Source organism: Protobothrops mucrosquamatus, unplaced genomic scaffold (assembly GCF_001527695.2).
Source record: "Protobothrops mucrosquamatus isolate PMUCROS unplaced genomic scaffold, P.Mucros_1.0 scaffold2485, whole genome shotgun sequence".
Classification (NCBI taxonomy): domain Eukaryota; kingdom Metazoa; phylum Chordata; class Lepidosauria; order Squamata; family Viperidae; genus Protobothrops; species Protobothrops mucrosquamatus.
Window position 1 is genome coordinate 155,908 of NW_015388553.1, and position 11,762 is coordinate 167,669.

The 11,762-nt window shown below is 41.4% G+C and overlaps 1 protein-coding gene across 5 annotated transcripts in view; it reads right to left on the reverse strand.

Annotated features, from left to right (window-relative positions):
- Positions 1-11,762, reverse strand: part of LOC107295783 (myosin-10-like) — a 53,473-nt gene that overhangs the window by 29,698 nt on the left and 12,013 nt on the right. For all 5 annotated transcript variants that reach the window (XM_015825110.1, XM_015825109.1, XM_029285912.1 and 2 more), the window contains 7 exons: positions 9,504-9,599; positions 8,856-8,974; positions 7,935-8,087; positions 5,819-5,992; positions 5,289-5,462; positions 3,846-3,960; positions 633-826 (listed from right to left, as the gene is read on the reverse strand). In XM_015825110.1, the coding sequence (XP_015680596.1) occupies positions 633-826; positions 3,846-3,960; positions 5,289-5,462; positions 5,819-5,992; positions 7,935-8,087; positions 8,856-8,974; positions 9,504-9,599 (1,025 nt within the window). The remainder of the gene's footprint in view (positions 1-632; positions 827-3,845; positions 3,961-5,288; positions 5,463-5,818; positions 5,993-7,934; positions 8,088-8,855; positions 8,975-9,503; positions 9,600-11,762) is intronic.

Genomic DNA, 11,762 nt, shown 5'->3' on the forward strand with positions numbered 1-11,762 from the left:
CGGCAGTGGTGGAACAGCCCAGCGGCAGCGCCAGCAGCGGCCCAGACCCGGCCTGGCCGCCCACGCAGCTGAGCCGGCCCGGGGCGGGGGCGCACACGATGGCGCTGCGGTGGCAGGAGCAGGCGCTGTCGGAGGAAAAGGGTGCCCTGGAGGCGGAGGAGCCGGCGGAGGAGGAGGGCGGTGGCGGCGGCCGGATAGAGCAGCGGTGTCTCGGTTCCTAAGACCATCGGAAATATGTGTTTTCCGATGATCTTAGGCGACCCCTGTGAAAGCGTCGTTCGACCCCCAAAAGGGTCGCGACCCACAGGTTGAGAACCGCTGATCTACATTCTTTTACACTCAGAGGACACACACAATAGTTTTCAATCTGAAAGCGGGGGGGAAGCCTTCACATGTCTGTGTAACAGGGGAGATCTTAAGGCTGTATTGTATCACCTACATTCTTTTACACTCAAAGGTCACACACAATAGTTTTCAATACAAAAAGAAAAAAGAAAGCCTTCAGATGTCTGTGTAATAGGGGAATTCTTAAGGTCTTTTGATCTGTCTAAGAAAAAGGAATGGTCAACATTTTTCATGGCTTCCTTCAGACAATGAATGAATGAATCCCAGGCCCCAAAGCTCCCACTTACTCTTTTCTCATGGTTGGGTATGATGCACCGCACAAAGTTGGGGTTGGTGTTGCGCAAGGTTGACATAAGTTTGGAGAGAGATTCTTTATACAGCTGTCCTACAGTCCGGAACATTCCTTTCTTGGTCTTGTAGGAGGAGCCAAAGGTCAGGTCTCCCATCCCGCTTACTTGATCCAGACCCACAATCCGATCCACTAGGGAGAGGAAGAAAAGGCTTTTGATCTCTCCATCCCATTCCCCATACTGAAATTCCAATAACGTGTATTTCCTCAGTTTCCAATCTCCATCTCAAGTAAACATACATCTGTGAGAGTTACCCTGTGGGGAGCAGAAGTCACCCAATTATTAAACTATAAGATAACCTTTATTGTCATTTTTTTTTACTGTGGGCACACTGGCACACGTTAAAAAATGAAATTTAGTTGCTTGCTCTCCAAAGTGTACACATACCTAACACACATTTAAACATGCTATATACAACATATGTATAAATCTTCACCCTTGCATATAAATAACATACAAATGTTAATCACTGACCATCTTGAATACGTTATAGAAAGAGGAAGCTTTAGAGTTCAGAAGGTTAATGTTCTGCTTCGGATACTTTTAAAACTGCAGGGCTAAATAGGATATGCAGATAGTTTGGGTGGGGCCGGGGCAACATGGCCACATCAAACCTTCCCAGCATTTCTTTGTAACTTCCAGAATGGATGAAGGGATTGGAGAGTTTAAAGCAGTGTTTTTCAACCTTGGCAACTTTAAGAACACTACACTTGATCTTAGCCAAAAGGCCGAAAAGCAATGGCAACTTTAAAATGTGTGGACTTCAACTCCCAGAATTCCCTAGCCAGTAAACCTGGCTGGGGAATTCTGGGAGTTGACATCCACACATCTTAAAATTGCCAAGGTTGGGAAACACTGGGTTAAAGCATCAAACACCCCATAAGCACTGCAAATATCTCATATTTTGGCCAAAAATATTGGTGCCGCCCAATTTGGTGATATCATAACATCATTATTATTATTATTATTATTATTATTATTATTATTATTATTATTATTATTATTATTATTATTATTATTACTACTACTACTACTACTACTACTACTACTATTATTATTATTATTATTATTATTATTATTATTATTATTATTATTATTATTATTATTATTATTTATTGAATTTATATACCGCCCTATCTCCCTTACGGGACTCAGGGCGGTGAACAGGCGATAATAAAAAACCACAATAAATATACACAAGTTTCTGTTCTAAAATCAAATTAAATAACAGGCCTGCTCTAAAAGTACCCCATAGAAAACCCCCACTAAAACATAATCAAACTACGCCAGGCCATAACATTCCCATTTGCAACCTCTACCTTTTAGGGACTTTTTTTTTAAAGTATGGCCTTGAGACAGTTGAGTCCTGTAAGGTTCCAAAGCAAGCTCCTTGAAGATTTTGGACAGACACCCACTTACCTGTCTCCATTTCTGAAGCCACTCAATTTAAATTGTAAGCAGCATGGAAACTAATATGTTGTAAATATTATTCGGCAATAAGGAATTGATTTGTCTCAATAGTACCTGATTCTTAGTACTAATAAGTCATTAATCTGCCACTACAAACTGCATGCGGAATTGCTATTTTCATTCTACACTAGGTGGTTAGGGGATATTGTATTTTTTTGTGTTTATGACCTACCAAAATAGCAATCAATAGAAAGCCTTGCCCCATCATTTAAGAAACTGTACATATTGAATTACATGATCAAACTTTCTCCAGTAGGAAAAACAAGGAATAACCATTGGGAAACAAGGCAAGATTGAAGATAGTCTTCGACTTACAACCATTTGTTTACTGACCATTCAAAGTTGCAAGGGCATTGAAAAAAGTGACTTACAATCTCACACTTACAACCTTTGCAGCATTCCCATGATCCAAATTCAGGCACACTTGACAACCGGCATATATTTATGATTGCTCCAGGGTCATGTAATTGCCATTTGTAACCTTCCCAGCCAGCTTCTGACAAGCAGAGTCAATGGGGGAAGCTGGATTTGCTTAATGACCACATGATTCACTTAACAACTGCAGTGATTCACTTAACAACTGTGGCCAAAAAAAAGGTTGTAAAAGTGGGTGCAATTCACTTAACCAACAAAAGGCTTTTGACGTCTCCATCCTATTCCCCATATTGAACTTCCAATAATGTATTTGCTTTGCCTTGCTTTAGCAACGGAAATTCTGGTCCCATTTACGGTTGTAAGTCAAGGACCGCCTACCCCTGGCCTATACAAACCAATGATAAAAGTATTTAAACATTCATGGGAACTTCACGAAATATCCTCATCTAAAAGTGACTTTAAAAAGTGCACAAAACAGAGTTTTGAATAAAGAGAGGCGAGGATACTTTAGCCAAGCAGCTCAATCCAAAAGAAGAGAGAGTGGAGAAAGATTTGGAACTTTAATTCTCAAGCTCATTAACAATTTTTAAATGGCCTTTCTAAAACACCTTAACTCAGGGGTCCCCAACCCTGAGTGGACCAGTACCGGGCCGCAGCATGCCAGCAACTGGTCCGCACAAACAAGCAAAGCCCCATCCACAGGATGCAGGTAGCACACAAAACCACGCCCCCTCCGGTCCATGGAAAAACCTCTCTCCACGGAACCAGTCCCTTGTGCCCAAAAGGTTGGGGACCTCTGCCTTAACTTGAGGTTCATCCTTATTTAAGTGGATGGGATTCAGCTCTGTGTTTATTTAGCAAATTAAACCCCAAACTCAGAGGAACCAATGCGTGTCTCACTATTTCCTAGGATAGACCCGTAACCTTTCTGACTACTTGCAGGCATGTCTTGCAGGTTGAAAGGAAGAAACGTACTTTCTGCTGGAACCTGAGATGCCACGGCATAGCTGTCAAAGAAATAAACCTTCTGTATATTCTGGATCTCTGGCGACAGGACAGAAGAGGCAAGTGGAGAGAAGGGAAGGATAAGGTTTCACAAGATCATCCATTACAGGACAGAAGAAGTGGAACAAGAAAGAAGAAAAGAGAAACAGCAAATAGCAGAGTGGTTAGTATCAGCAGTGACAGAGACTTCAAGCCAGAAAAGTCGTGTTAACATTACAATCAGCAAGCCAACTTAGTTAACTGGCAACAAATATGAAGGCGAGCAGATGCAGCTGAAAGCAGGATTTCAACCCCTCTTACCATCTTTCCACAGTTCAGCAGTAAACTTGTCTGTACTCTGATGAAGAAGAGTGGCCACATTGTCGTTCAAGGGGTCCATATTTTTCATGAGCCACTCATCCGCTTTGTAATCAACCTTTCAATGAAAATGGGGACGGGGAAGGAAGATGAGAAAGGATCAAAAGGCTGAACGACACCAGAACTGTTTGTAGCAAACCCATCTGGTCTTGTACAGTAGTCCTCAACTTACGACCACTTGTTTAGCCACTGTTCGAACTTATGACAGTGCTGAAAAAAGTGACTTACAACCGGTCCTTGCACTTACGACCGTTGCATGCATCCCTGCGGTCACTTCATCAATCTAAGTTTGGGCATTTGGCAACCGGCAGGTATTTATGATGGTTGCAGTGTCCCAGGGTCACATGATCATCATTTGCAACTTTCCCCACCAGATTGTGACAAGAAAAGTCTATGGGGGAAGCTGGATTTGCTTAACAACCGCATCATTCATTTAACTACCCTGGTGATTTGCTTAATGGCCATGGCAAAAAAAAGTAATACGTTTGGGACCTAATCACTTAATGGCCACCTCACTTAGTAATGGATATTTTGGTCCCAACTGTGGTAATAAGTGGAGGGCTGTGTGTATTGCACATTCTGGCATTCCAGCTATCTTCAGCTAATATCAAGCAAAGGTGTTGAGATTCCACATTCTAGAACAGGGGTAGGCAACCTTGGCTCTTTTATGACTCGTGGACTTCAACTCCCAGAATTCCTGAGCCAGCCATGCTGGCGAGTCATAAAAGAGCCAAGGTTGCCTACCCCTGGTCTAGAATTTCAAAGGCTCCAGGGATTAAGTATAGTCCAGTGTGATGTAAGGTGCAGGAGACACCGTGTTTAGTCCTCTCTTAAGCATGGAAACCTATGGATGACCTTGAATCAGTCACTCCCTCTCAGCCCTAGTCAGCAGCAAACGCTGTCACAGGCTGGCTGAAAAACAAAACCTCTCCTTACATCAGCACTGAACTAGGCAAGCACAATGCACAACTAGTGGACCCTGCAATCCAGCTGGACAAACTCCAAGAAGAAAAACAACTGGGCAAATGAATGGAAGAAAAACTGATAGGAAATCAAGTTTTCTCCAAAATAGCTGCTCTCTGGGTTCTCTAGTTGTGCTATCTCAGATTCTTGATGCTATCTCGGATTCTCTGAGTAGAAATTTAATTTGAAAGCCTCAGCTATCATAGTAAGCTATCGGCATTTCCCTTAGTTGCCAACATTAGAGGATTTCAGTTTTGGGTCCTCGGCTGTAACAGACTACAACTGTCCATAGCTGCTCTTTTGAGATAATAACAAGTCATAGTTCAATACAATTGAAAGTGCCAGTTTGGGAAAGGCAAGTGAAACCAGTAAATATGGATGTGTCAGTAAAAAGGGAGGGAGACAACAGAAGTTGTAACTTACCTTGCCAGCATAATGGATGATGCAAAAGTCAGCTTTATCCCGCAGCTGCCGGGGTTTCTGGAATTTGGGATGGGACCCTTGCTCCTGGGAAACTTTTTCCACAAAGCTCTTATCGGTGGCTTTAGGGAACCAGCACTCTTCATCTAGCAGAGCCAGCAGCCCTGGAGGGTTTGCCTGGGAGAAAGCGAGATAGACCCAAACCATTAGCAAGATTCCAAGGGCTGGAGGTAACATAGATCATGGCATAGAAGGAAATGGGTTAAAAAAGGAACAGCAATTGCATCATGCCTGAGATGTTAGGCAAACAATTGTCTTCCACTGAGAAGATAAGATAGAGGTTTACAATCCAAGTTAAGGAGCTGATCTTTGCAGACTCCCACCGCAAAGAATTGTCAAAAAGGGCCACCCCACCAGCAAATGCAATAAAGAGATGAAACAACCACTGGAGAGGGGAAGGTTCTCCGAAGAGCTGGAGGTCATCTTTTCTTGGCCCTCCACATAACAACTACGCAGCATCCCAGGTCACTCACTGGTCTTTCAATGAGATCAATGCAGGGTTGAAGGTCCAAGCCAAAGTCAATGAAATTCCATTCAATGCCCTCTCGTTGGTATTCTTCCTGCTCTAGCACAAACATGGTGTGGTTGAAGAGCTGCTGGAGCTTTTCATTGGTATAGTTGATGCAGAGCTGTTCAAAGGAGTTCAGCTGCAGAAGGGAGAGAGAGGGAGAAAAGAAAATATTCACAGGGGATTCAACATATGATGGTAAGGTCATGCATTTATGTTTCCTCCCCATGAAACTACTGACAGGTCAAGATAAGTTTCTTTGTCATTGACTTCATCAACTAAAGTTTATTGAGTGACAATGCCCAGGATAAGGATATCAAGATAGCTGCAGAAAAGTAGAAAATTCCTTGATTATTATAATTGCTAGCTGTAAGTTGCTACTGAATTATTATAGTTCTATTTTTAAATCTATGTATGTCTTGCTTTTTACAACACTGACATTTCCTTCCTAAGACTGATTATTTGATTATTATGAGCTGCCCAGAGATGCTCAGAGTCAGACAAAAAACTAGTTTAATTTTTTATTATATGAACAAAAGTATGAAATCACAGCTGCCAGTTCTTTAGCTGGTGTTAGCTTTCATTTACATTGAGAATTTAAGAATTTAAGGTGTCATCATGTATCAGCGTGTGTGCAGATCCAAGCAGTGTGGCTAAGAAATTGAGATGGATATTTTGTCAACGTGCAGATTTTCTAAGTGTCATTGAAAATGTTTTGCCAGTGTCCCAATACTCTCTGGGACCACCACTGCCCTAATTTTCAACTCTGATTTTCAGGTCTTGATACTTCTGTGATCTTTAATTCTTTGTCTTCTATTCTACTATTCCCTGGCATTGCCAACATCAACTGCCCATATTTTCTTTTCAACCAAAATTAAATCTTGCATATTATACACCAAGACTAGTTGAGAGTCTTCACTGAGGACTTTCTGCCTGATGAATTTACTGTTTATATCTTCTTTCCACAATCTAATGCCCTCTAGTTATGTCTCATGAGAACTCAAGTCAACTCAAGGGCATCAGGTTGGAGAAAGCTTATTTATATTTATTAGTATTACAAAAGTATTTAAGCATCTCTCTAGATAGAAACATGCACTTAGGACGTGAAGGGAGGATACTGGTATAAAATCATTTTTTGAAGGAACAGACTTAGTGCTTATGATTTGTTTTTATTTTCCAAGTCCAGAACATCTTACATTAAAAAGAGGAAATATGATATTTAAAATTAGTATAATAATCTAAATAAAGAAAACTTTGAATAACTATAAAATGAGTATAAAAAATAAAAGACAGAATGAACTTAAGACACTTATGTGACATTATATGACATTTGAGGCCCAGAAAGCAGTGGTCTGAACAGCTTTATCATTGTCCAGGAACAAATTGTCCATTGCACATGATCCATAACAATTGTGGCAGGACTCTGCAGTTCCCCACATTTGCAGTTCTCATTTCCTGTGATGTAGCCCCATGTCTTCAAGTTATTCTTACGTGACCCCCTTATTTTCAATCTGTTCATATTCTATATGGGTACCCAAGGCATAGATTCTTCCGTTGTTTATGATAGTAAAAAATAAGAAAATTGTGGCCCTCCAGAGATTGGTGAGCCATAGCTTCCAGCATGCCCTGGCCATATTGGTTGGTGTTTTGGGGAACTGGAACATGCCACTCTAAATCCAACATGCCCTCTCCAAGAACATCCACCAATATAGTTCTCCATGTCTCACTTGAAGAACATGAAGACTATTGGACTAAAGCAGGGGTCTTCAAACTTGGCCCTTTTATGACTTGTGGACTTCAACTCCCAGAATTCCTCAGCCAGCGTGCCTGGCTGAAGAATTCTGGGACTTGAAGTCCCCAAGTCATAAAAGGGCCAAGTTTGAAGACCCCTGGCCTAAAGCCTCTATTGGAAAGAACTACAGCTCTTGAAACAAGAAAGATGGTTCTGCTGAAACTTACAGGTTTAGTTAAAGAAAAGATCAACAACACAATTTGAAGGAAAGGATTGACAACAGCTCTGCAGGTAGTGAAAGAGGAAGAGGAACCACACTGGATTTTGTGACTAGCAGTTCTCCCCTCACCTGAAATATTTCAAAACCAGCAATATCCAAAATGCCGATGAAAGATGCCCCCTGGCGCTTGGTACGATCCAACGCACGGTTGATTCGATGCACAAGCCAGCGGAAGAGCCGCTCATAGGTGGCTTTGGCCAACGCTTCCACAGCAAAGTCAGCCTAGGAAGGGAAGGAAAAGTTGAGATCGAAACAGACTCATCTTGGCCCGTGTATTCCATACATACATACATACCATGTTTTCCCCAAAATAAGACCTGTTTTTTTGGGGGGGGGGGTTGCCTCCAAAAGAGGCACCAGATCTTATTTTCGGGGAATGTCTTTTCCACAGTCTCACCTCGCCGCCGCGGCAACGACAGCCCCGCCAGCCTGCCTCTTCTGTGGCCGCTCGCCACCACTCGTATGCGTTGCCCCCAACCTCTATTTCGCCATCAGAAGCCTTCAGGAAAGGCCTCTGCAGCCGACAACCAAGCTCCGGATTGATGCACGTGGTGCCCCCTGGAGGCCGGGGGGGGGGTTGTTGCACACATCAATCTGGAGCTCGGTTCTCGGCTGCAGAGGCCTTTCCTGAAGGCTTCTGATGGCGAAATGGAGGCCAGAGGTGATGTGTGCGTGTGAGTGGTGGCGAACAGCCACAGAAGAAGTGGGCTGGCATGGGAGGCCTGGCTGCAACAGTAAGTGGGTGCGGGGGGTAGCTCCACCCCCACCCTGCCCTAGCTTGATATTTAAGTGTGTGCCTCGGCCCAAAACTAAGGCTTATTTTGGGGGTAGGGCTTATATTAGGCCCACCCCCAAAAATCAAGCTAGGGCTTATTTTTGGGGTAGGTCTTATTTTCAGGGAAACACGGTATTATCTTGGCAAACCCTCCTTCAAGAGTTCTTCAGGACGGACCCACCAACATGTCAGGCACAGTAATCAGCACCACTGACCTGTTCTTTCGTCTGTGCCTTCTGCACGTAATCTCGGCCGACCTTGATGCGTGGGGTAAGGATAGCACGGGTGAACTCCGTGACATTCATGCCCAGGAGGTGGCAGAGTTTTTGAGCAGCTGCAGAGGCACAGAAGAGACCAATAAGAGCCCTTTGCCAGGTCCTTTCCCATCAGCTTTCTTTTCAATTCCATACCACTCCCTTCTCCCACTCAAAAAGCAGTTCCCAGCCCACAGGAATGTGAGACAGAAACCTGAATTTTAATATGGTGATTATTGTGAAACTTAAATTTGAAATACTGTTTCTTTGAGCCAAAATGGAAATCAATATTTTATAATAATAAAACCAAAAAATGTTCCCCATACACTTGTATTGTCTTTAACAAGATCCCATTATATCTTCTACATAAAAAAGGAAGTATGAGCTCTGATCATAGCCAAATGCTTACAGTCAGTCTTTAACAACCAGTTGCTTAGCGACTGTTCAAAATTATGACAGACATTCCCAGAACTACTTACAACCCGGTTCTGGATTTCCAAAACTGCACCTTCCCGCACATCAGCTTAATGACGACCGTAATTCTGGGCTCAATTGCTAGTCAATTGAGGACTAGCATTTCTGAAAAGTCAAGCTACTAATCTGAAATACCTGTGTTATCCGGCATGGAGGCCTGATCTGTATTCCTCTCTTTACGGAAGACAATATTGCCAAATTGCAGCACAGCTGAGACCATCCGCAGCATACCTGTGTGGAAGGATGACCCTTAGCAAAACCACATTTCCACGTTTTGCAAACAGCCCTATTCAAATTCATCCCTTCAAACAGGTTCAGCATAAAGTACAACACAAAACATAAGAATATATTTCATCACATAGTGATTTTAAAGATGCATGCTATGTTACCTTTCTCCACTGCCCTCATAATTCTAAATAATTTTAATTTTTGGATTGATGAAACATGTAAGGCTTGACATTCACTGCAACAGGCTGGAATTAACTAACTAACAAGCAGCATTCAAAACATTTCAAACCCAAGGATCACCATAAGGGCCACACACTTTACAACATTGTTATTTCTCTTTCTGTTTCAATATTGTATTAATGTTATATTAAAATAATAAGAGAAATCACAATGCTCTAAAATTTCTGTGCAGATGGGGTACATATTCTTTATCTCAGATGTTCCTTCAAGTTTAAGCCTGCCCCTCCCTCTCTCCCCCTCTCTCTCTGTCTCTTTCTCTTTTCTCCTTCACTAAATAAAGGAGCATTACTGGAATTACAATAAAAAACAGTATGAATGAACATTACTGGAATTACAATAAAAAACAAATCACAACATTCACTACAGTGTAAAACATTGCTTAAAATGGAATTGTGGAGTTAAAAGCAATGCTAAAACTTCTTATTGCAGAAATGGCTTTATTTACAAACAACTTCTACAGTACTTTAAGAATATTAGATACACACATAGGAAAATTGGAGATAAAGATTTACCAATGGATGGATATTACATTTTTACTCTGCTTGTGAATATCCAAAGGGATTTAAAATCCGTGCAGTCCGATAATAAGTAGGAATTTTTCCAACTTGTCCTCATTTATTGCAGCGGGTAACACAATGTTGCTAACAACATTTAATATCTACTCAGGTGAAATCACCTAAACAGTTGCTTGCTACTTTTGAAGTATTTTTATATCTACCGGTCATTTCAAACATACAGCGGTTAAAACTATTCTAGGTCATGGACCTCTTAGCTTATCAGCCCTTATTTCATATAGTTGTGCCTTAGTGTTGACTCCTGTCTCTCCAATTTTCTTAGCAAGAGGCCAGAAGTGGTTTGCCATTGCCTGCTTCCTAGAGCTAAGTGTGTGTGAGTGGCCCAAGGTCACCCAGCTGGCTTCATGCCTAAAGTGGGATTAGAAGCCACCAACTCCAGATGACTAGAATCCGTTGATATGTTATTAAGTATGAATATTCATTTAGAGGAATTTTACTTACCTATCTAATTTTAGTTATATGATTATAGTTAACTTTATCTTTATAATTGTTTAGTATTATACAAATTATGTTTATTTAACATTTAGATCCGGACGATAGCTTGTTTGCTAAAGCTTGGGATTATTATGGGGGGGTTACCCCATTATTGTACCTACCCATATCCTACCCTAAATTCCTATTCCCATTCCCCTTATACCCGTATTGACCCTATCTTTTCCTTACCTATATAAAACCTAATAAAATATTTATTAAAAAGTTTCTCCCAGTGGTGCTTTAACCACTACAGCAAACTGATTCTCTATTTCACATTACAAAGTTATAATGGATGTTAATACAAGTAGTCCTTGACTTACAACAATTAGTGATGGTTCAAAGTTACAACAGCGTTGAAAAAAGTGACTTATGTCCATTTTTCACAGTTACAACCTTTGTAGCTTCCCCATGATCATGGGATCAAAATTCAGAGGCTTGGCATCTGGTTCACAGTTATGACCGTTGCTGTGTCCCAAGGTCACGTGATCACCTTTTGCGACCTTCTGACAAGCAAAGTCAATGGGGAAGCCAGATTCACTTAACAACCGGGTTGCTAACTTAGCGACTGCAGTGATTTCCTTAACAACTGAGGCAAGAAAGGTTGTAAAATGGGGCAGAACTCACTTAACAAATGTCTCACTTAACAACAGAAATTTTGGGCTTAATTGTGGTTGTAAGTTGAGGACTCCCTGCATATTTTTGTATCAAATATTTTATTCTAAGTCGCTACTGCACATAATTGAAAGCACATAATAAATAAAACCATGACCACGATCATAAATGAAATGTTAAGTCAGATACTTCTTTAATTGCGGCAGATATATGCACATTAATAATAATAATTTTTATTTTGCGGTCACAGACCAAAATGCAAGTA